This window comes from Gymnodraco acuticeps, unplaced genomic scaffold, assembly GCF_902827175.1.
Source record: "Gymnodraco acuticeps unplaced genomic scaffold, fGymAcu1.1, whole genome shotgun sequence".
Lineage (NCBI taxonomy): Eukaryota > Metazoa > Chordata > Actinopteri > Perciformes > Bathydraconidae > Gymnodraco > Gymnodraco acuticeps.
The window spans coordinates 4,493,001-4,518,619 of record NW_022991375.1 but is presented as its reverse complement, the minus strand read 5'-3'; the positions used below and the strand labels follow the sequence as shown (position 1 = coordinate 4,518,619).

Here is a 25,619-nt window from a genome sequence, read left to right as displayed (position 1 = left end):
GTAGAAGCTCTCTAGACTTTTAAAATCATATGTTAATTGAATGATATGAGCTTCAACCAAAACTACTAACAACATAACATCTTAAAATAAGGGATGGATGTAGACTCACCTGATTTAAAGTTTTGTACCAAGATTTCATCGTAAATCTCTTTCTCCAGATACTCAACCTGGAGTCCAGATATGAACAACAATTAGTAACTGAAGTTACCTACTGTAACTCCAGCTTCTATGAGTAATGGCGTAGCCTTCTAAGGCTATCGCTATTGGGTAATACCCTGCGCACCCGCGCAGCACTGAAACACTTGTAGTCCACGCCCACCCGCGAGGTGGGCCACACCCGCGGGCTTCCTTCCGGTATAAATAGAAAGGAGGCCCGACAATCTGCTCCCACACAAAACAACTTTTCTTCAGCTATTCGTGGAGTCAGTGGGGCCCAGCACTTAGAGGGCTACGCCAATACTCAGAAGCTGGAGTTACAGTAGGTAAATTCAGTTCTATTTCGTATATGGCTTCGCCCTCTAAGGCTATCGCTATTGGGTTAAGGGCAAAGCATGATGTAGTCTGCGTCCCACTGGGTCCGCCCGGTACTAGAAGCACAGACACCTGCTCAGATAATAACCCATGCCTATTGCGCCATGCCTATTGCGCCATGCGAATGGCGCATCACAGTCCCTGGAATATAGCATAACATGAATATTTTCCATGAGAGGACGAAGGCTGGGAACAATACATACCTGCCGCTGTGAGAAAGTAGAGACGAAGGTCATACTTTGCCCAGTGACAAAAAGAGGGGGAACAAGGGCAGCTCTCTGCGTGTAGACAGGCAGGAGAGCGCACAGCTGGATCCCTGACGTCACTCACTCTGACAGGACACTCAGTACAGGGTGTGTCAGAGAGGAATGGGAGACATCCCTCAAATAAAAATGAATAAATGAACAGGGGGAAGACCAAGATGCAGCAGTGCAAATGTCTTCCACTGACATTCCTCCATGCAAAGCCGTGGAGGAGGAAAATTCCTCTGGTGGAGTGCGCACTGATGTTCTCCGGGGGTTCCACCCCAGAGGAGACATATGCCTGTGACACAGCCTCACACAGCCAGTGTGACAGCCGTTATGCAGACAGAGGCTGCCCTAATGAGCGCTCTCTGTAGTGCAAAAACAGGCGCTGAGAACGGCGCAAAGCAGCCGTGCGCGCTACATAGCAGGACAGCGCGCGCACAGGACAGAGGAGATGAGACGTGGCTTCCTCCTCCGACCTGTGAGGAGGAGGAAAGAAGCCATCCAGGGTGATCACTCTTGACCTAAAAGAGCTTGTGATGACCTTTGGCATAAAAGCCGGGTTAGGTCGTAAAACAGCTGAACTGCCATCTCCTTGGATCCGGAGACATGACGGAGCCACAGGGAGAGCAGACAAATCACTCACCCTTTTCGCTGATGTTCGAACCAAAATTAATACTTTGGCTGACAACAGTTTAAGGGGAACCTGATCTAAAGGTTCAAATGGGGCTTTGCTTAGTGCGCGTAACACCAAAGCCAAATCCCACTGAGGCGCCAGTGCGCGTGACACAGGTCTGAGTCTCCGTAGTCCTCGCATAACGGCTGCTGCGTTCTGCGAGCCCCTCTGTTCAATTCGCCGGGAATATACTTTGCTCTGATGGAGAGCAACGTGTGTGCGGGGCCAGAACAGCAGCCGTCTGGCTGCGTTCAGAAGCTGCGCAGATTGTACTCCTCCCTGGCGATTGAGGTAGGCTGCCTCCATAGCCGTGGCCTGTTGTCTGTGCGAATCAACATATGTTTGATTGTACAGCAACGGGGCGAAGTGCTGGAATACTTCCCAAAACGGAGAACAGCTCTAGCACATTACCTCTGACGCACGGGGTCGATGTGCGGGCGAATTAACCACCTCTGGAGACTCCTCCTGCGGGGGAGACCCAGGAGGATCACCACGTGACCAGCTGACGTCATGCTGAGCAGCTGTATCACGGAGAGGGCTGTCACCACGCTGCGGAACGTGACATGCCCGTGCTTCAGGTTTCGCCGGAGGAGAGCTGTCAGTTTCTCCACTCGCTGCCGCGAGAGCCGCGCTCTCATGCTGGCTGAGATTAATTCCACTCCCAGATAAATGATTGTCTGAGAGGGAAGAGGACAGCTCTTCTTCCAATTCATTTTGAAACCCAGGCTTTGACAGATGCGATACGAGATGTAACGTCTGTAAAGCGACTTCCTCCCTGGAGCGAGCCAGCAATAGCAGGTCGTCCAGATAAAACCACACTCTCATCCCTCCTCTGTGTAGTGGCTCCAGCCTTATACACACACTTTGAAAAAATGCGAGGAGCCAGGGAATATCCGGACCGCAGACGATTGTCTGGTCTGATATTCCCTGAAATGAGAAACGCACGAATTTCCTGTGTTTTGGGATGATGGGTATATGTGGAAGTATGCATCCTTCAGGTGGAAGTGAACCAGTCGTCCTGGTGAACATATTCCAGCACCTGTTTGATCGTCAGCATGTGGAATACTGACAGATCGAGGATGGGTCTCATTCCCCCAGTCTTTTTCTGGATTAGAAAAATAACGGGAGTAAAAACCCCTGATTTTCTTCCCTTTGAGGAACCCTGGAAATAGCCTCTTTCAACAGGAGTTCCTGCAGCTCTGAATGGAGTGCAAGACTGTTCCTGGGATGACAGGAGTGTTTCCTGTATCCCATTGAACTGTGGGGGGGAGAGGCGAACCGCAGGGTGTACCCTCTGCTTGATCAGCCTGCTCATCCATCTGTCCATCAGACACACGCGCTGCCACTCTGAGAAACACTCTGAGAGCGGGCGCACATGCTCGAGATGTTCTGTGGTCGTCATTAGGGCTGTGCAATTGAATCGATCCTGCGATATATATGCGAGCCTGACGCCGAGGCGGTTGCTGTGGGCGTCTCTCCGCTTGCGGCCTCTGCTGCCGGCGTGGACGCCGAGGCTGCTGCTGCGGGCGTTGGTGTCACTGTGGGCGCTCAGCAGGCTGGAGCCAGCTGACATGCTGGCGAATGTCGTCCAAATGTTCCGCGGCCGTATTCATGGACACCATGACGTGGAACTGGGGTCCGAACAGCCCGTCCGGGCTGATTGGAGCGTCCAGTAGCACTTTTCTGGCCGTCTCCGTAACAGACGCCTGCTGCAGCCAGAGGTGGCGCTGGATCTGTGTCACCCACGCGGAGAAATCCTTGCCGGGAGACAGCGACGGATGCGCACAGAGTGAGTGCCGTGCTGGCCGCCTTGCTGATTTCCTCTGCCTCGTCAGCGGCCAAGGTGGTGAACCGCTCTACCAGCGTCACCACCGAGTTGGAGAGCAGCGGGATGTTATTCGCCGACGCCGGTCATGTCGTCCGGAGCACACCTCTCCTGAGCTAGGGGAATGGGGAGATCTCTGCAGGCGGCCGCCTTGTGTATGATCTCCGGCAGTTCCTCTATGATGCCACCTATTGCCGGTAGCGCTGTGGTGACGGAGAAGGGGAAAGCCTGTTCGGCCGCCAAGCTGGCACCCTGCTCCGACTCCGTCTCCGTCTCCCCCGTCCGGGGAAGAGGAGGGAGGGGAGAACCGAACGGTGAACCGTGGAGGAAGGCGGGGTAGGAGTAGTCCGACTCCTGCCCGGCACTCGGCCCCCGTCCACGGGCTCGTAAGCCTGGACGGGCCAATCGTCCTCCTCGGCCGCAGCAGCGAGAACGTCCGCTCTCCGCTTCCTGTCGCCCGAGGGGAGATGGGCACAGTGTGTGCATGCTACCTGCTGGTTTAGAGCCGCGTACATGGGCTCTGACCCCAGGCAGGATTCACATACTGTGTGCTGGTCATAACTCATTATGAACCCAGAGCCACATGAGGGACAATCTCTCACACAATTGTTACTCATGTTTACTCTGCAATCGAAGTGTCTCTTGTGCTTCAGTAACGGGGTGCTGAAGAAAAGAGGGAGCAGATTGTCGGGCCTCCTTCCTATTTATACCGGAAGGGAGCCTGAGGGTGGGCGTGGACTACAAGTGTTTCAGTGCTGCGCGGGTGCACAGGGGATTACCCAATAGCGATAGCCTTAGAGGGCGAAGCCATATACGAAATAGAAAACTTGTTATTTAATTCTGTTTGAATCTTTCAACTATGGCCACATTTGATACTTTCTTTGGTTCAATAAGTAACCAATATTACAATGTCCACAAATATAATAATAATGACCAAACCTGAGCCTCTCCATATCCATTCTGTTGTTCAAACAAAGCAGCCACATCTCTGATTGCCTTCACCTGTTGCATCTCTCGTAGAGGCGGGAGTTTCTGGAACTTCTAAAGTCAAAAACACACAAATGGAAAACATTTTCACAACAAAACAGATATCAGTTCTTGTGTATAAAATATGGTAGAAAGAAACACATTCTAAAAGAAAGGTTCTGAGAGGTAATGAAGATGTTTAGTTACTATTAATAGCTATCAGTAAGTAGCCTGCAATGTGAGCTGCGATATTCATTTTAAGACTTTTTAAAAGTATGTATTCAATCATATAAGTTGTGAATCTAGCAGCTGAAGGGGTAAAATGAAGACTTCAATGACTGAAATTATGTCCGGCATTTATTGTAAATGTGAAGCTGTTTCCTAAGGGAATAGGTCAGGATCAAGTCCATCTGTTATGACCTGGCTCAAAAGGCCACAACAAAGAGGAGACACACCATATCAACGGTTAGCATAAGATGTTTATTTAAACAAACAATTCAAATCAACCAAATTAATCAAGTGCAAAGCAAGTAAAGCATGAGGTGTGAACGTCAGTGGTATCAGTAATGTAACTGCAGGGTGAGGAATGCATTAACATGTATGTGTGAGGGTGTTGAGGTGCACAAAGTAAAACAACTGAAATAACTAATGACATACTCAACCGAACCGGGTGCCTGTATGAGAAAGCAGAGGGCAGACAGAGAGGAGCAGAGAGGCCTTAAATAGCTGCAGGGCACCAGACCTAGGTGCCCTGAGTTACTGCAATCAAGGCAATCAAGACAGCACAGCCACACCCTCTCTAGATGAACCCACAGGAGCAATTAGAGCAATATTCACATGGTATATGTACATATAAAAAACTGATATTAGGAAAAGGTGAAACCCTGAGGGGAAATAACTAGCCTCTGGAAGTGCCCAATCAATTCATCTAACTTTGTATGCATTTATGTACATAATGAGAATTTGACTGACTGGATTTTAAGAATGACACATAGCATACAAGACAAGACCGACCCGTAAAGTGTTTAAATATTTACTCACCATCAGATACAACTTCTGGTGGTCGATTCCAGAAACATGGCTGATGATGTCCTTCTCGGGGATCGTCAGAGAGCAGCAATCACACAGGTAGATGGGGTCACGCTCATCACATTGGAGTTCAACAAGTCCACTCAGGCCTAGAAGATACATTGTTCACCTTTAACATACGTTCTTATTGAATGATTAGGTAAATGTAAACAAATTGTATCAAAAAGTATATAGTTAAAAGTGCTTTCTCTTTTCTTTCTCCCTCCATTTCCTCCATCATTAAAAAGCAATCTCTTTAAATGTTTTTAAAAAGGCACTGACCAATCACAGGGTGTCGAGTCTTCTTTTTGAGAAACTGCCACAGCTGGTTTTTTTGTTGGCAGTTCACGTTTGAAGAACCTGTAACAACCACGGACCGAGATATTTTATTAAAAACACTGAGGCAAATCTTACACAAACCAAAATACAGCATTAACATACTTTCATCCTTTGCTGGCTCCTGACCTGGTTTGCCACTTTCTCCCCGGTCTGTGTCAGTAACCTGCATTTGAGATTCTGATGAGTCTTTTTTGGAGGAGAGGATTCCTTTTGTCTGTTTCTTTACTTGCTTCATATCCTGAACAGGACAAGGGTCCTCCTGTGAGATTATCCTCTTCTGTTTCAGGATTTCTTTGCCACTTTTGTTCCTCTTTTTTACCCTCTCCATTTCATCCTTTTTGTCTGTTTTTTTGCAGGTTACTGGGCTCTCCCTACTTGGTTTCTGGCATGTCTCACTACCGTCAGTCTTTATCTCCGCCAAACCATCTCTTGAAAACTCTTTTCTCTTCTGTGATTCTTTTTCACTTGGTGTAGGAATGTCCTTGTTTCCCTTTTCCACACTTTGTCCACTTTTTGCAAATTGTGTATTGGTGACTTCAGCACCAACTTCTACTGGGATCGTTTTCAGGGTCGTCTCACTCTGGTCTGTAGACTTTTGACTTGTTGTGTTCTCACAACACCCCATCATCCTTCCATTCTTCTGGCTGCTGTCTGTCACTTGTTTTGTGGCTACAGCTTTCAGAGTTTCTCTGGGGACTTAAAAACAAACATACATGACATCAAGTACGCATTTGATTATAATGATTGACTTTGTTTTAATCCAGTATCCACTCGATATGACTATAAACTGTCAAATTAAAAACAAAGTGAATGAGGTGAAAAGATTATTATTGGCGGTTTTCTAAGAAGCAAAATGGTCTCAAGATTTATTTTTCAACTCTAACCAATAAAATATGAAAAGAAAATAACATCGGAACCCAGACCTCGAATACTGCAAAGATAATGTTTCCATAGCGCTACAGGTACTAGGGTGATATTGAACTCAAAACAGTGCCATGACTCAACATTTTTATTTGGCTAGACTTACTCAGCTTCTTTCCAGGTATAATTGGGGCTGTAAGCGCTGCTTGACAAACGGTCCACATTCTGCCTGCCAGGAGTTTTAATGCTGGAATAAAATAGAGTAATATTAGTTAAAATAAATCACAGTCACAGATGCCAATTTGGAACATAGTGTGCACTAAAAATACTCACTGGTAGAGTAAGAGTACGAATCCCAGATTGGCCTCTCCATACATATAACCTTTAAAAAGGCAGAGAATATGGAAACAAGAGAATAAGTGAAAGGCTAGAGTAGTGCTTCTCGCAGATGATACAGAAATTACATTTCCTGTATAGACTACCTGTACACATGATATGGGGTGAATGCGCCCCGCCTGTTTTGCCAAGTCCAGCAACGTCTCTGCATCAGTGCTCGAATCCGTGGAGCCTGGATGGAAACTCTCCTACACACACAGACACACAATGTGCATATACACAGATGTTTAGTTTAGTCATTCTCTTGCTACACATGTTTGACAACATGTAAATGTGGACACACAAGTAATTTATCTTATATTTATATTATCTTTTTGTTTATGATGTGGTCTGGATGAGGCAGAATGGAATGATTGACCCCTCGGTAGCTGAGTGGTTTACAGTGCATGAAATAAAAAAAATGTTTCCAGCATTGTTGTTGTATGGCAAACCCCAATTTAAACAATCCAAAAAAAAAAAAAAAATGCAACAACAAAAAAGAAAAAGCATAGTTTAACAATTGAACACAATGCTTGGATTTGACCTGTCATGAATTTGCCTATCGACCCGAATAATTGCAAGTACTTGGCAACGATAAGAGCACCAAGTAATCAACATTAAGACAAATAATGCAGGAAGAAGTTTGACGAAAGATACTTACTAGAAATGTTTCCACATGGTCAAAACTGAACACATGAGCGTAACATTCATCGCCAAACAACCTCCTCTCACAAAGCAGACACACATATCCCTTTTTTGTGAGAGAAAGCTCTTTGGTACAGCTGGGGTAAATGACCAGGAAGTGACTGCCTGCAAAGATGAAGTAAAGAAACATCAGAAACACAGATTGCACTTCTTGTTCATGGCAAAACTTAATCTCTTCGGTATTACTCACCGAGCTGAGGAAATATCTCGTTTTGTTTGAGTTTGCTGTATGTTTCACGCTCAGGAACTGAACAGACATAAATACAGACAAAATGCAAAAGCCAAATTAAAGTAATGAATTCAATGTATAAGACTAAGATGTTATTTTATCACTCACCGTTGTTCCTTAAGACAGTGTGATACAGACCAAGTCTCTCCATCACTGCAGACAAATTTAAGAATGAGATGTCACAAAATGTACTTGATAAAAACAAGATCTTAAATGCAGAGAGGAAGAAGAGCTTTCTTTAAATTGTGTAATGTAATACCATTTCCTACCTTGTATGTAATTTAGCTGGTCGAGGCCCTCAAATATCCAGTATGGTATATCAAAAACCTGTGAAAATAAAAACAATTCTAATAAGTGAGGGCTTAAGGAAACATTCTTCCGCACAAGGTGATTGCAGAGAGGTAGTTTTGTTTTCTTCTATTACATAGCTTAACTTTATTGAGGTTAGTTATTGCCTTTTGGACTTCATTTGTTGTTTTTATGCTGTTGACAGATCTGCTGTTTAAATGGCCGTGACAGACCTCACCTACCCCTATTAAACTTACCATTGATAAAAAAAAAAAAAACTAAATTGGCTTTAGTTTGGTTTGATGGAAAGGAAGCATTTCTCAATAATGTCATACTAGACATATGAAACCAGAGAGAACATCCTGAACTTTTGACCTATGCTGATTATGCATTTTAGAATGTGGAAGCAAAGTAAAAAGTTTCCACCACAATTCTAGGACGGCCTTGTGGTTTTTGACATCTTAAGAGCGGTTACAACGGTTGACCAAGTCTTAAGTTAAGACTTTAACCAACATTCTGGAACAACAAATCTTAGAGACAATAGAGACAGTTTTGTTAAGTTTGTTTCTGTTAATAAATTAAAGTATAAAGTATAACGGTCAACCCGTTTCGGCAAAGAGTGTTGGAATTCTTAGAGGCATGGGTAGGAATATCCTTGCCATTATCCCCACGTTTATGCTTATTGGGCGATAAAACAGAAATTCCAAAACTGACAAAAAGTGCTCATTCAGTTGTAATGGTTGGGATAACCTCAGCTGCCAGAATTATATTGAGACACTGGAAAGCACCCACAATCCCAACATTTTACAAATGGAAGGCTCTGATCAGTGAAACAGCATCATATGAGGTTATGTTGGCAATAATGAGGGGTAGAGGACCTGTGGTTCAAGGAAGTTGGGATTACTGTGGAATACCTGACCTCTGACTAGTAGCCTGACTGTAGGACTCTCACAAAAGGGCCTTTGAACAATTATTCTAATCAAGCATCATTTGTTGTTATTATTTTATGATCGCTGTAGTGTTTGATTGGTAATCTTACACCTTTGTTTTTTTCAGTTTTCTTTTAACCAGGAACACTTCACATGTTTTGTAGCCTGACCTTCCTCTTTCTGTATGCTGTACCATGTGAGTTATGTACCATGTATGTTCATAAATACAAATGTAATAACAAAAAAAAGAAAGAAATCGAAATTCTAAACATGACATTGACAATGTGGTCTGCTTTCATGAAAATTGTTCTTTTTCACTTTTATTAAAATTGCATATCATTACTATAGTCTTCATTTGTTTAATTTTAACTCGACATTTTAATTGTTCATTAAGTAAGAGTTGAACCTATGTGACCTCCTTCTCACTCAAAGATAGGAAAGGGGAAACCACCTGATGCAGAGATGGAGGAGGGAAGAGACTATAACAGATGATGAGTGAAGAGAAATGGGGTCTTTTTAGGCTTTTTGGGGGAGGCTTTTTGGGTCTTGGCTTTTGGGCCCTGGGCCTTAGGTTGGAGATTTTTCGGGGTTATCTTGGGAGCCTATGCTTTCGTACTTTGACCTTGTGTCTTTGTAAAACCTTTACAGTTTTCTTTTGCATTTTTGGATCTTGTAATCCTCTATTTGTGTAAAAACCCAATAAAACCGGTTTGTGCTTTGTACACTTCGACCCAATTCCTGGTCTCTCTGGTGGTCTCTAAAGGTATCTGCTTGGTCTTAGAGTAAGGTAAGAACACCCTTCCTTGGAAAAGGCTGACAGTAGTTTGATCATTTGGACTTCAAATTGTTCAAGGGAAATAGAAACCCTGCTAAAGTTAAGCTGTAGTTTCATATTGGTGACTGCGGTTGATGTGGCTTTGATTGATGCTGAAATATGACATGTGCTTTGCTTGTGTTGTAATATCACAGCTGTGATATCAGTGTTTGACTCTGGCTATGCTTGATTTTATATTATTATAATTGACATAATTAGGGTTCAAAAGAGGGGGTGAGGGATTGTGGGTCCTGAAGCTGCCCTAAACCAGGGAGTCTCCCAACAACACAGGGTTTCTCCTCCAGGTTGAGATCCTGATCTGGGGTTCTACCAGCCCACCAACACCTACTGCACTACACACTCAGTTTGATATCCTGGCGGTCGGACATGCAACGTTTTAGTGCCTGAAATAAGTAATACGACGGGAAGCTGGTGTTAGAAGCCACGCTGTTAGTTGCCTCCCTAAGCAGATTACGTTGATCTTGTGTGTATATTTTGGGGGGTTAGTTAAAGATAGAACAGCCATTTTCCGGTGCCTTATCAGCATCGGAGCTCGCTATCGGAGACGACTTAGATAAACGTGGTTAGATTCCTTTTCAATGCAAATAAGCTTTTGAATAACTTCAGTTTTCACAGCTCTGTTCGAGTTATTGGGCATTTTACCTTCAGCTTCCTCTCGTTTGTTCCTCTTTCCTTCTCCTCTTCCCATGCCATTGATCTCAAAAAAGAAAGATCAAGGCAAGTCTCCCAAGCAAAAGTAAGCCGCCACGGGTTCTGGTACAGCTGAGAATTCAAGACAAAAGCTGATCATTTTAAAACAAGAAGGTACTGTATCATAAGTTGAACTTATTAAAAAAGTATCATTTTCAAATAGATAGTAGGCTATGTACATTTCCTTGTTACTGTTGATAGGCAAAAATGAGTGTGGCGTGTGTATTTTCAATGAGAACAAGAGTCATTATAATACACACCAACCATATAAACGACTCAAAGCTCACCAACGTGTATACGAGATGTTGTGTAGAGTGTAAGTGTTGTCTGAGAGAGGACTCGGAGAAACACTCCTCACAAGCGAAGCAAATGTAAAAAGGTTTGCTCTCAACCTGATTGCAGACAAACGTCATAATCAGGGAAATACCTACACAAACAAACAACACATTAAGAAATTATATATATTTCAGTTTCACACCTAACAAAACGTATGTTAAAGCGCTCACCAATAAGGGGTTGTTTTAGCTTCAAGCTCTCTTTGTGGATATAGTAGAGGCCCAGTTCAGGTACCCATCCTAATGTTTCAAAGGAAGAGGTTAGGAGGAAAAGCTTAAAATAATATAATAGTTTTACATAAATAAAAACACATGTTAAAATCAACTCAATCCTTGTTCCTTTAGTGTAATGAGTTTCCAAAATGGACAAAGGCATATTTTAGGAAACTGTTATAACATTTCATCATTGTCAAGAAAATGGAAGGAAAATGTATATAGGGTGTGATTCGTTTTAGATTTGGATCTACTTTTTTTCCGAAATGTTCCCAATATTGTTTTAATTTATAAATGAGTGTTGCAGCATGTTGTAACAGAAGGAATAACGTTTACCCTGTTGGCCATAACAATTAGCACCTGTAAGAAAAGGAAGAATATTATCATATCTTATTGAACAATACATCATATTATTAAAAATAAGAATAAAGTGAAATGGTACCTCCGCCAACAAATGTATTCACCATCTAGAAAAGGAACATGAGACAGATATTATAGTATGTAAGTTTCCGTAGCATAAGACCTTCTGTAGGAAGCTTTGAAAATGTCGATTTACCTCTTGGTGTTTCCATGACGACACGTGTTTGCAGTATTTAGAGAATAAGTTAAAGCTCCAACCGCAGTTCTGCCAAAAGTGAGATACAAATGTGAAACAAAGCTTAGGTTATTTTTATGTTTTCCATGAGGTACAGTAATAACTTCCAGGATACAGTAATTAAATGTGTTAGTGATATTTTGTTACCTGACAGTGTAATTGGTATGATTTAATAGGTTCCTCTGCAAAGAAAAAAACAGAAGAATAATTTAGTTTTTATGATCATTGAAAACATAATCCTTTTTTCTGGAATCTATCAAACACTAGTTCACATTGAAATAATAGATACCCGGCTTCTTCTCTGGATTGACAACTTTCATCACGCTGCTCTCATCGTTCTCCTTTGTGATGGATTCCAGCTCTTTTGAAGCTACAAGAAACCACAGGCATAGTAAGCAAAACACACTGGGTTCCACTAAAAAATAAAAACCAACCTTAGTAACAATTTGGATAGACATTTCTATGATGAAGCAAGAGTCAATTCTAAGGTTAATGCTGTGAGATTCCCTTGGACATCATTTGGTAATTCAGGTTGGCTTGCTTTTGCTTGATGTTCTGCTGTATGACATGTACTTTTCTTGTTTGGTTTCTGCCTGATAAAGACATTTTCATTTTTTTACACAGATTACAAAGTATTATAACTTATTGTTCTAGCAAAGGGTTTGCACAATTGTATTATGTATATATATATTTTTTTACCACACAGACGTATAGAGCATTGTTTTATTATCACTGTTCTAGCAAAGTGATTTTTTTATTTTTTTGAAAGGAATGCTTACGTTCATATTGATGTATTTTAATAAATGTTAACTTGGCCCATTACGTGACTATTTGTGTTGGGGGGGCCACTTTTTTATTTCTCCAAAGGGGGGGCCTGACAGAAAAAGTTTGAGAACCACTGCACTAGAATTAGATTGTGTCAAGGCACCCTAAATTCACGGGTTGTAGGGACTGACCTCTGAGGCTTCAAAGCAAGTTCAAGGAGAGTAGAACAGCTGTGTCTAATTAACACTGGGCATACATACCTGGCATCTTCTCTTGATTGACAACTTTCATCACGCTGCTCTCATCGTTCTCCTTTGTGATGGATTCCAGCTCTTTTGAAGCTACAAGAAACCACAGGCATAGTAAGCAAAACACACTGGGTTCCACTAAAAAATAAAAACCAACCTTAGTAACAATTTGGATAGACATTTCTATGATGAAGCAAGAGTCAATTCTAAGGTTAATGCTGTGAGATTCCCTTGGACATCATTTGGTAATTCAGGTTGGCTTGCTTTTGCTTGATGTTCTGCTGTATGACATGTACTTTTCTTGTTTTGGTTTCTGCCTGATAAAGACATTTCATTTTTTTACACAGATTACAAAGTATTATAACTTATTGTTCTAGCAAAGGGATTGCCACAATTGTATTATGTATATATATTTTTTACCACACAGACGTATAGAGCATTGTTTATTATCACTGTTCTAGCTAAGGGATTTTTTTAATTTTTTTTAAGGAATGCTTACGTTCATATTGATGTATTTTAATTAGGGCTGGGACTCGATTAAAAAAATTAATCTAATTAATTAGAGGCTTTGTAATTAATTAATTGAAATTAATCGCATTTTTAATCCCATATAAATATTTGACCTGAGAACAGTGAGAAGCAATTTTTTTCACATGGATTTTAGTATACCATTAGGCGCATTCACACCGCAGTACTTTTCCCACAAAGGTTCATGAGAATTTAGTTCATGAGAAATCTTTGAACCTGGGGGTGGATTAGGCAAATGAAGCCACTGACGTCACTTCTTCTTCTTCTGCTGCTTTGGTTTTACTGGCAGGCCGCAAACCACTTCACGGCGTATACTGCCGCCCAAAGTCCCCGGCCGGAAGTCCCCGGAGTTGGGGACTGGCTTCAGTAGAAGCTGCTGGGACTCCCAGCAGCCTTCCGAGTAAATCGCCAGAACGCCGACACCTCCTCATCTCCACCGCTCCCATGTTTTATTTTGTGTTGCCATAAGTTAGTCTCTCTGAGTTTCTGCGCTGGGCTAATGCTAATAATGCTAATGCGAGGATAATAAAATGGCGGCTTTACAAAACTTTTTGGGAGTTTTACGGGGCGTGGTTTGTAATCCGCCCAGCCAATCAGAAATATAGCTCTTTTCTCACAAGAGAGCCGTACGAAAGTCCCTGCTTTCGTGGGGGTAAAAAGGTTCTCATGAACTAATTTTAGTACCGGCTCTTTTTGGTGTGAACGCGATAAAAGAGGCTAACGTCCACACTAGCTTCCACGCTAGCTGCTATATGTTTTGCATTGAGGTGATACTTGAGGCTTGATGTGCTGCGGTGATATGCGAATTCCTTTTTGCATAATTTGCACACAACCGTGCTCTTATCGACGCTTCCATCCGTCCGTTTTTTAAAACAACATTTCCCACTGTTGTTCACTGTGGTTTGTTGTTATCTGAAGTCATGAACGTTAGTTGGTGCTCCAGTATAATCGGTACGCCTGAAACTCATCCAGTGAGAAACGTTCCGCGGTGCAAAAATAAGTGCGATTAAAATGCGTTAATTTTTTTAACGCGTTAATTTTTGTGTAATTAATTAATCTTAATTAACGCGTTAAAGTCCCGGCCCTAATTTTAATAAATGTTAACTTGGCCCATTACGTGACTATTTGTGTTGGGGGGGCCACTTTTTTATTTCTCCAAAGGGGGGGCCTGACAGAAAAAGTTTGAGAACCACTGCACTAGAATTAGATTGTGTCAAGGCACCCTAAATTCACGGGGTGTAGGGACTGACCTCTGAGGCTTCAAAGCAAGTTCAAGGAGAGTAGAACAGCTGTGTCTAATTAACACTGGGCATACATACCTGGCATCTTCTCTTGATTGACAACTTTCATCACGCTGCTCTCATCGTTCTCCTTTGTGATGGATTCCAGCTCTTTTGAAGCTACAAGAAACCACAGGCATAGTAAGCAAAACACACTGGGTTCCACTAAAAAATAAAAACCAACCTTAGTAACAATTTGGATAGACATTTCTATGATGAAGCAAGAGTCAATTCTAAAGTTAATGCTGTGAGATTCCCTTGGACATCATTTGGTAATTCAGGTTGGCTTGCTTTTGCTTGATGTTCTGCTGTATGACATGTACTTTTCTTGTTTGGTTTCTGCCTGATAAAGACATTTTCATTTTTTTGCACAGATTGCAAAGTATTATAACTTATTGTTCTAGCAAAGGGTTTGCACAATTGTATTATGTAATATATTTTTTACCCACACAGACGTATAGAGCATTGTTTTAATTATCACCTGTTCAAGCAAAAGTGATTTTGTTATTTTTTTGAAAGGAATGCTTACGTTTCATATTGATGTATTTTAATACATGTTAACTTGGCCCATTACGTGACTATTTGTGTGGTGGGGGCCACTTTTTTTTCTCCTCCAAAGGGGGGCCTGACAGAAAAAAGTTTAAGAACCACTGCACTAGAATTAGATGTGTCAAGGCACCCTAAATTCACGGGGTGAGGGACTGACCTCTGAGCTTCAAATCAAGTTCAAGGAGAGTAGAACAGCTGTGTCTAATTAACACTGGGGCATACATACCTGGCATCTTCTCTTGATTGACAACTTTCATCACGCTGCTCTCATCGTTCTCCTTTGTGATGGATTCCAGCTCTTTTGAAGCTACAAGAAACCACAGGCATAGTAAGCAAAAACACACTGGGTTCCACTCAAAAATAAAAACCAACCTTAGTAACAATTTGGATAGACATTTCTATGATGAAGCAAGAGTCAATTCTAAGGTTAATGCTGTGAGATTCCCTTGGACATCATTTGGTAATTCAGGTTGGCTTGCTTTTGCTTGATGTTCTGCTGTATGACATGTACTTTTCTTGTTTGGTTTCTGCCTGATAAAGACATTTTCATTTTTTTGCACAGATTGCAAAGTATTATAACTTATTGTTCTAGCAAAGGGTTTGCACAATTGTATTATGTATATATATTTTTTACCACACAGACGTATAGAGCATTGTTTTATTATCACTGTTCAAGCAAAGTGATTTTTTTATTTTTTTGAAAGGAATGCTTACGTTCATATTGATGTATTTTAATAAATGTTAACTTGGCCCATTACGTGACTATTTGTGTTGGGGGGGCCACTTTTTTTTTTCTCCAAAGGGGGGCCTGACAGAAAAAGTTTAAGAACCACTGCACTAGAATTAGATTGTGTCAAGGCACCCTAAATTCACGGGGTGTAGGGACTGACCTCTGAGGCTTCAAATCAAGTTCAAGGAGAGTAGAACAGCTGTGTCTAATTAACACTGGGCATACATACCTGGCATCTTCTCTTGATTGACAAACTTTCATCACGCTGCTCTCATCGTTCTCCTTTGTGATGGATTCCAGCTCTTTTGAAGCTACAAGAAACCACAGGCATAGTAAGCAAAACACACTGGGTTCCACTCAAAAATAAAAACCAACCTTAGTAACAATTTGGATAGACATTTCTATGATGAAGCAAGAGTCAATTCTAAGGTTAATGCTGTGAGATTCCCTTGGACATCATTTGGTAATTCAGGTAGGCTTGCTTTTGCTTGATGTTCTGCTGTATGACATGTACTTTTCTTGTTTGGTTTCTGCCTGATAAAGACATTTTCATTTTTTTGCACAGATTGCAAAGTATTATAACTTATTGTTCAAGCAAAGGGATTGTATTATGTATATATATTTTTTACCACACAGACGTATAGAGCATTGTTTTATTATCACTGTTCTAGCAAAGTGATTTTTTTTTTTTTTTTTGAAAGGAATGCTTACGTTCATATTGATGTATTTTAATAAATGTTGACTTGGCCCATTACGTGACTATTTGTGTTGGGGGGGGCCACTTTTTTTTTTTTCTCCAAAGGGGGGGCCTGACAGAAAAAGTTTAAGAACCACTGCACTAGAATTAGATTGTGTCAAGGCACCCTAAATTCACGGGTTGTAGGGACTGACCTCTGAGGCTTCAAAGCAAGTTCAAGGAGAGTAGAACAGCTGTGTCTAATTAACACTGGGCATACATACCTGGCATCTTCTCTTGATTGACAACTTTCATCACGCTGCTCTCATCGTTCTCCTTTGTGATGGATTCCAGCTCTTTTGAAGCTACAAGAAACCACAGGCATAGTAAGCAAAACACACTGGGTTCCACTAAAAAATAAAAACCAACCTTAGTAACAATTTGGATAGACATTTCTATGATGAAGCAAGAGTCAATTCTAAGGTTAATGCTGTGAGATTCCCTTGGACATCATTTGGTAATTCAGGTTGGCTTGCTTTTGCTTGATGTTCTGCTGTATGACATGTACTTTTCTTGTTTGGTTTCTGCCTGATAAAGACATTTTCATTTTTTTGCACAGATTGCAAAGTATTATAACTTATTGTTCTAGCAAAGGGTTTGCACAATTGTATTATGTATATATATTTTTTACCACACAGACGTATAGAGCATTGTTTTATTATCACTGTTCAAGCAAAGTGATTTTTTTATTTTTTTGAAAGGAATGCTTACGTTCATATTGATGTATTTTAATAAATGTTAACTTGGCCCATTACGTGACTATTTGTGTTGGGGGGGCCACTTTTTTATTTCTCCAAAGGGGGGGCCTGACAGAAAAAGTTTGAGAACCACTGCACTAGAATTAGATTGTGTCAAGGCACCCTAAATTCACGGGGTGTAGGGACTGACCTCTGAGGCTTCAAATCAAGTTCAAGGGGAGTAGAACAGCTGTGTCTAATTAACACTGGGCATACATACCTGGCATCTTCTCTTGATTGACAATTGTCATCGAGCTGCAGTCATCTTTCTCCTTTGGAGTGGATTCCAAAGCCTTTAAAACTACAAGCAACCACAGGCACTATTAGTAAAACATTCTGTCTTCTGAAAAATACAAATAAAAACCAACCTTGGTAAGTAGTTATCAGTTTGGTTAGACATTTCTAAGATGAAGCAGAGTACATGCTAAGGTTAAGGTGTTAAGGGTTAAAGCTTTGCTTTGTGACACCCGGGCCCGGTTCCAGAACAAAATGACTCGGGGTGCATCTGAGATTAGAGAGGGTGCAGTGGTAAAGTGCTATTTTTATAAGTGGGGAGTGGACCTAACACCCTCTAGGGGGGTCCTCACCTCCTCTATAGGGGTTCGAGGGCATGCTCCCGGGAAGATTTTTTTTTAAATATTGAAGTTAAAAGCATCAATCTGGTGCACTTTGAGAGCAAAATGAAGAGATGGATACATCTCTCAACACCCATATGAAACAGAACTGTAAACAGATTTACTTTTTCTTTATGAATATTTTACAAATCACTCCCCTTTTAAGACCGAAATGTCTACATGCATAGCAGAAGATGGCAACACACACACACACACACACACACACACACACACACACACACACACACACACACACACACACACACACACACACACACACACACACACACACACACACACACACACACACACACACACACACACACACACACACACACACACACACACACACACACACACACACACACACACACACACACACACACACACACACACACACACACACACACACACACACACACACACACACACACACACACACACACACACACACCCACACACACACACACACACACACACACACACACACACACACACACACACACACACACACAGTGAGCTGGCTCACTGGTGTGGGGTCGGCGAGACACCGCAGAACTCAGCCTGGGCACACACATAAACTCCCAGCCAGGCTGCGGGTGTGTGTGTGTGCCCAGGCTGAGTTCCGCGGTGTCTCGCAGACGGCCACTGGGCTCACAGGGAGGGGGGGCAGGAGCTCCAACAAGCCGTTTAGGACAGAGAGTGAATACACATATACAGAGATGCTGTATGTGAAACCAATGTGAGTTTGTAAAATTGGACAATATAAATCTATTCTAGTAGACCTCAACAATGGAATTATGATCAGTAGAAATGGCCATGACATGAGACCTTTAAAAAATGAAGAGATTCCTTAGCACTACAGGTTTCCTCTAGGAGCAGAACTGTTTTTACCACCGTGCAGTTTGACCAGTCCACCGACCCCCTACTGAATACACATTGGCAGTCAAACATTAGAGATTTTAATGCCTGATAAAGGTCATAAAACGGCAGCTGGATCATTCCTAGCATTCGGTGCCATTTAGGTCCCCAACACATTATATCATATATTTTGTATTTAAAATGTCCAGTGTTGGGATTAACGCGTTACAAAGTACGCCGTTATTTTTGGCAGTAACTAGTACTCTACCGCATTACTTTTTAAATTCAGTAACTCAGTTAACGTTACTACATGGTGCGTTACTCCGTTAGTTTTTTTATATAGTCAACAGCCAGGCGAACAGAGATGAGAATTGTACTTAAGTACATGTACTTAGATACTTCCTGTGTCACATGCCGAGACGCGCTGTGGGCGTGTTTGTGTTGTTTACTAACAAGACTATCATGGCGGCGGCGGAGCTCAAGTCTAGTTTCTCCACCTGGAGATATTCTCACTATTTCACTTTTGTCGAGCACAAAGAAAAGAAAGTTTCTGTTAAATGTAAGTTGTGTCCTGGCGGGTCAAAGAGCCTATCTACTGCCCAAACCAGTAATTCAAATCTCTTAAAACATCTGCAAAAACAACATGCTGGGACGAAGCTAGTAACTAAGACCGGCACAAACCCAGACTCAGCCGACGCCACTCCACCTCCACCTAAGCAACAGCGGCTGGATTTTAACCAAGGGACTGCTAGCCAGGGAAAAGTCGATAAAGCCATTGCACGGTATGTTGTAGAACACATGCAGGCTATTGCTACAGTGGAGTCACCCGCTTTCAGGGAGCTAGTTAGCATGATACCATGACCGGGCGGCACACGGCATATGGAACGGAAAACTTTTTCCAACTACCTGGAGAAAGAATATACAAAATTGAAAGCCAGCTAATATCGATGCAATCCAGATTGCATATAATGCACGTCAAGTTGATCAACAGATTGTATTATTCTCCAATGCAATAACAGTGCTGAAATGAAGGCTATAAGGGCATTAACGGGAGCCCTTTTTTTAAGTAACTAAAGTTACTTTTCACAGTAACGCATTACCTTTTGGTGTAAGTAATCAGTAAAGTAACGGAGTTACTTTTGAAATGAAGTAACTAGTAATGGTAACTAGTTACTGGTTTTCAGTAACTAGCACAACACTGAAAATGTCTAATGCTTATTTTTTTTAAAGCTTGGTTTTAAATGTGTATCCCCCTCTACCATAAAACAACAATGTTATTTAACCAGGATATTCAAAATTCTAAATAATTACTCTGATTTTAGGACAAGTAGGCCAAATTGCTGTGTCATGTTTGCTCAACTTCTGTAACGGATATAAAAAAAGAAATCAAAGAAATTCTACATTTTTGTCACTGTTGTATAACCCTTTTGCTAATATTCCTCACCAAATTAGATTTGTTGTTATTAATTCATTTGTATTGTTTAAAGTTTAAAAAAAGTGTGTGTCCCCTGTTTGAATGTCCCCCCTGTTACTCTGATTTTAATCCCTCTGGACACACCCCTTTACCATTCTACTATTTGTATGACTCAAGAAGTCATGTTTCGTTATTCATTAAGGTCACACAGGAAAAAGGGGCCCGATGCTTAGGTTAAAACTATGTGTATACATTTAGTCTTAACAGTTGTATACATTAGCATGTGTGGTAGCTGCTAAATAAAGTCATGAAATCTGGGATCATGTAAAACTCAGAGGATGCAACATATCACTGCATAAGGTTTGAACATCTCTGCCACGTATGCTGTTTCAAGTGTATGTTCGTGTGTGTTTTACATGTATAAAGCACATGAGATCTTTCTGGTCTGGAGGGCATTTCCACGATTGGCTGCTGTGGCAGGAGGTGATGTACTCCAGATTATTATTGTTGTTGCGCAACTGAATAATAATTAATCTCAACCATGTCTGTGTTTGTGTTTTATTGATCTCTCTCCGTGTTAACATTTAAGGTTGGTGAGCCATAAATTGCACCAACACATTCTTCCTTCAACGTTTTTATAATGTTTTTTAAAGAACTTAACTGTTGCGGTAAAGCATAACATGTCCACACTGTTATATTCATTTTAGTGGAAAATTATCATTTGTTTTACATTTAGAAAATATGTGGAATATATCTATCGCATATATGTTTCTGTTGTCAACAAGTGCTAGCTTGATTATCATCACACATGTAGCAATAGCCAAGTTTAGCATAAAATGTCCACCCCGTTACTATTTTTCATATTAACAGGGTGGACACAGTAACTGGGGATGTTAACATTTTAAAAATGTAAACATAATATCCTGAGCTTGACCAAAATATTTTTCTTATACTTTAACAAGCCATCATTCAGATTAAATAAAAAAAACATGGAAAATTATGTTTTTGATTTTTGATTAACCTAGCTGAAATGGTACCGAATGCTAGGAATGGCTCAGCTGGTGTTGAAGGCCAAGCTGGATTCTGTGCCCGATTCATCTTGCATGTAGATGCTGGGAATGTTTGAAACCCAGATCAGGGGGAGTAGAACAGCTGTTATCCGTTGTCTATCAACACTGTGTATGTGTATAGCTATAGAGTGGTGCAGAGATGACGTATTTACCCGGGAGTAAGCTGCGCATGGGTTCCCTCGACAAAAAAGCAATGGGATTTCTCCATAGGATTTTGGAAAAGAGCTCGAAATAAGGTCTGTGGAAAACAAACCTGTTAGATAAATGCACGTTTTATTCAGCCGGATAATCTCCACATGTCTACTAGGGCTGTGCATCTTCACTGGTCTCACGATTCGATTACGATTATCCTGTCAACGATTCGATTCAATATCCCGATGCATCACGATTCATACCAATGCGTTGCATCCTCAATTTTCTATATTACTGCACATGGCTTATTTTTCATCAATGCATACATGCAGTAAATACATATGAACTCTCTTTTTATTATTTAGAAAGTGCTTCAGAAATCAATAACATAAATGTCTTGACATTCATTTATAAACCAAAATAAATGAATTGTATAGGTCTAGCCTCCCTATATCTGTGTGTGAAGTTGTTCCATCCTCAAAAACAAAAAAAAGAATGCTTCTGCAGTCTAGCTGCAGCTTCTAGCAACGGCCTTCTGTTAAAAAAAGGACACTGAATGTCCTGAATGTGGCACTCCCTGTTTCCACCGACCATCTCTCTCATTCTCTTTCAAGTTTCACACTTCCCTCTGCTGTTGTAATATCTGACCTCATCAGTAAATCCAAGCCATCTACCTGTCAGTTAGACCCTCTTCCTACCCCCCTGGTAAAAGCCTGTCTACCTTCATTGTCCTCCCTTATTACTGTCATCATACATTCCTCCCTCACCTCTGGTCTTGTTCCCTCACTTTTCAAATCAGCCGCCATCACGCCCATACTGAAGAAACCTGGTGCAGACCCCAACAACTTTAATAACTACCGTCCCATATCTAACCTACCATTTCTCTCAAAAATCCTGGAAAAAACTGTTGCATCCCAAATCCATACCCACTTGTCTGACAATAACCTGTATGAACAATTTCAATCTGGTTTCCGCCCCCATCACAGCACAGAAACAGCACTGGTGAAAATCACTAACGACCTCCTCATGGCAGCTGACTCCGGACTACTAACTATCCTCATCCTCCTTGATCTTAGTGCAGCTTTTGACACCATTTCCCACAGCATCCTCATTGACAGACTGACCTCCATCGGGATCACTGACACACCCCTCCTCTGGTTTAAATCATATCTCTCTGGCCGCACTCAGTTCATCCAACTCAAAACCTTCAAATCACAGCCACTTCCAGTCACAACCGGTGTTCCCCAGGGCTCTGTCCTGGGGCCTCTTCTTTTTATCATCTATTTACTTCCTCTTGGCAATATCTTCCGTAAACACAACATCCACTTTCATTATTACGCGGATGACACCCAGCTCTACTTGTCCTCCAAACCAACCACCATCCTCCCTCCATCCTCCCTGTCTGACTGCTTACAGGACATCAAATCCTGGTTTTCCTCTAACTTTCTCAAACTTAACGACAGACAACCGAGGTTCTCCTCATTGGCTCAAAATCCACCCTAACCAAACCTGACAGTTTCTCAATTACTATAGACAACACTTCAGTCTCCCCCTCCCCTCAGGTTAAGAGTCTGGGTGTCATCCTCGACGGCACACTTTCATTCAAATCTCACATCAGTAATATCACTCGGTCTGCCTATTTCCATCTACGCAACATCAACCGCCTCCGGCCGTCCCTTAACCCTAAGACCACCGCCATTCTTGTTCACACCCTGGTCACTTCCCGCATCGACTACTGCAACTCCCTTCTCTTTGGTCTCCCTCTCAAATCCATCCACAGACTTCAACTGGTTCAGAACTCTGCCGCCCGCATCATCACCAGAACCCCCTCCATTAACCACATCACTCCTGTTCTTCAGCAACTTCACTGGCTCCCCGTCAAATCCTGTATCGTTTTTAAGATTCTGCTCCTCGCCTTTAAGGCCATCCATAACCTCACTCCTCTGTACCTCTCCGACCTCCTGCACATCAACACACCCATCCGCACTCTCAGGTCTTCTGCTTCCCTCAGCCTCACTGCACCCCCCTTCCGTTTAACCACCATGGGGTCTAGAGCCTTCAGCCGCTCTGCACCCCGCCTCTGGAACTCCCTCCCACCTGACATCCGCAACACTGACTCTCTCCCCATTTTCAAATCACGCCTCAAAACATATCTCTTCACACTCGCATATCCACCCTGATCATTATCCATCACACATCCTCTGTTTTATTTATTTGATTTGTTGCATTGTCTTGTTTATGTTTCTTATGCTGGTGTTAGGTATTGTGTATCTTGTTTTTTTATGTGTTTGTACGGCGACCTTGAGAGCCTTGAAAGGCGCCTATATAAAATAAATGAATTATTATTATTATTATTATTATTATTATCACACACAGGACTTGAGTCTGAACACAGCAGACAACAGGAGTATTTACAACAGCATATAACAACTAAAATACTGCATGTGGGTGCACACTTACATTCTCTGTCTTACTGTTACATAAATCCCATGAATGTAGGAGATTAAGTTAGCTTCATTATATCTCAGTGATTAAGTGAATAATAAAGTTTCTATCGGGTCACTATCAGCCTGTCACTCATTATTTTCAGGGGGGGCGGGGCTTAGAGGAACAGAGGAGACGGTGATCGCGGAAGCTTATTTCCTCCTGCCTTCACAAACTTTACACACGTACGTATATATCGTCTGAAAATTGCTAGAGGACATTCATACTTTGCAATCCAAGACTTAATTAAATCCACCAAAAACCTGACATGATTGTAACGCGATTATTTTTGAAAAACATAAATCCCTGTGTCTCTGTGCCGCAGCGACACGGAGTGATTCAGAGCGGGTCCTTCAGGCTGTTGGTTCTGGACTGGTGTTCTTGTGTTGGTGGATAAAGCAGACTGCTCCGTGTTTGGTGTTGCTGTGCCGCTGTCACGTCTGTTCCCTGATCTCTGCGTCACCGACCGATTTGATATTAAAGTGACAGAAAAAAAAAAACGTTATAGTAAAGCCGCGGCAGGAAAATCAGGAAGCAATGTTACTACGCTATAACCGATTATCTTCCGTCACTGCATCGAGACCGAATCGTCCACGTCCGCATCGCAATGCATCGTAGAAACGATTATTTTCAACACCCCTAATGTCTACCCTACTTTTATAATCATAAATCTAAATCGCCAGAAGCAAAATGTTAACGTTATGCTATAAAGGAACTACAGCAGGGTTGCACGAATTCAACGTCACGCCAACTTAAGATCGATATTCAAAAATACAGATTCTAAATTGTACAAGTTGAAGCGTTTGTTTTAACAGTTTGCAAGACCTGCAGGTACTTGCTTTCAAGCCGAACAGGGGCAAACAAATTTAGCGGCAGTGTTTACGTGTTCGGCGTAATGACGTACAACGTCCTCCACAACTTCTGTAGTCCTAATCAGCCACTTGTTAACAACCATCGTTTTTCAGACACGTAAGCTCTTCAAAAATCCCCAGTGGGGTCACTGCTGATGTATTTAATGTCGTAGAACAAAATGTGATCTGTCTCTTCAATTTGTGTGAAACACAGACCTTATTTCCAGCTATTTTGAAAAATCCTATGGAGAAATCCCATTGACTGAGAGGAGGGAACCGGAAGTGGGAAAATGCTGACTCACTTCCGGGTTTTAGGACTCGTTCCTGCACCACTCTATTATACACACCACGCTAAAAACCATTAAACAGAGATGTTGAGAAAATGTTGTAATAGTTTAGCTATTGTAGGACAGCAAAGGGACCACAATATAGATTTCACTTCAATACATACCCAGCTTCTTCCCTGGTTTGACAATCGTCATCAAGCTGCTCCCATTGTTTTCCTTTGTGATCGATTCCAACTCCTTTAAAGCTACATACAACCACAGGCACAATTAATAAAACATTATGGGTTCCACTAAAAAAATTAAATAAATACCAACCTTCTGTATAAGAGGTGAAATCCACTGATGCGAATTTGGCAGGCTCCAGGATCACTTGCTGTAACAGGAAGTCATAAAGTTTCACCAGAGTATGAACAAAAGCATCCGTTTGGAAATATGAACAAGATAATCAACTTCATTACCTTTATATCCATGTTTGCAGTACCATGAATTTCCTCTGCCTGCTTTGCAAAATTAAGCATCAGGGAGCCAAAGTCTTTTGTGTAAGTGTTGAAATAAGCGTTCAACGACAAAGTTGAAGGGTGCCACGCTTTCTGCAGAGAATAAAACTTTAATGAAGACAAACAATAAT

The 25,619-nt window shown here is 41.7% G+C and overlaps 1 protein-coding gene across 18 annotated transcripts in view; it reads right to left on the bottom strand.

Annotated features, from left to right (window-relative positions):
* Positions 1-25,619, bottom strand: part of LOC117562850 — a 45,628-nt gene that overhangs the window by 9,380 nt on the left and 10,629 nt on the right. For 10 of the 18 annotated variants that reach the window (XM_034240760.1, XM_034240762.1, XM_034240772.1 and 7 more), the window contains exons 12-39: positions 25,450-25,581; positions 25,307-25,364; positions 25,156-25,236; positions 17,499-17,579; positions 16,766-16,846; positions 15,302-15,382; positions 14,566-14,646; positions 12,731-12,811; positions 11,995-12,075; positions 11,853-11,887; positions 11,667-11,735; positions 11,553-11,577; positions 11,447-11,470; positions 11,069-11,137; positions 10,823-10,989; positions 10,515-10,634; positions 8,090-8,147; positions 7,929-7,973; positions 7,782-7,838; positions 7,548-7,696; positions 6,994-7,095; positions 6,845-6,893; positions 6,678-6,758; positions 5,753-6,346; positions 5,594-5,671; positions 5,285-5,421; positions 4,217-4,318; positions 110-167 (exon numbers count right to left, since the gene is read on the bottom strand). In XM_034240760.1, coding sequence (XP_034096651.1) covers positions 110-167; positions 4,217-4,318; positions 5,285-5,421; positions 5,594-5,671; positions 5,753-6,346; positions 6,678-6,758; positions 6,845-6,893; positions 6,994-7,095; positions 7,548-7,696; positions 7,782-7,838; positions 7,929-7,973; positions 8,090-8,147; positions 10,515-10,634; positions 10,823-10,989; positions 11,069-11,137; positions 11,447-11,470; positions 11,553-11,577; positions 11,667-11,735; positions 11,853-11,887; positions 11,995-12,075; positions 12,731-12,811; positions 14,566-14,646; positions 15,302-15,382; positions 16,766-16,846; positions 17,499-17,579; positions 25,156-25,236; positions 25,307-25,364; positions 25,450-25,581 — 2,776 coding nt within the window. Of the gene's footprint in view, positions 1-109; positions 168-4,216; positions 4,319-5,284; positions 5,422-5,593; positions 5,672-5,752; positions 6,347-6,677; positions 6,759-6,844; positions 6,894-6,993; positions 7,096-7,547; positions 7,697-7,781; positions 7,839-7,928; positions 7,974-8,089; positions 8,148-10,514; positions 10,635-10,822; positions 10,990-11,068; positions 11,138-11,446; positions 11,471-11,552; positions 11,578-11,666; positions 11,736-11,852; positions 11,888-11,994; positions 12,076-12,730; positions 12,812-14,565; positions 14,647-15,301; positions 15,383-16,034; positions 16,117-16,765; positions 16,847-17,498; positions 17,580-25,155; positions 25,237-25,306; positions 25,365-25,449; positions 25,582-25,619 lie in introns of those variants that run through there. The other 8 variants (XM_034240764.1, XM_034240766.1, XM_034240765.1 and 5 more) reach the window with 8 other exon arrangements.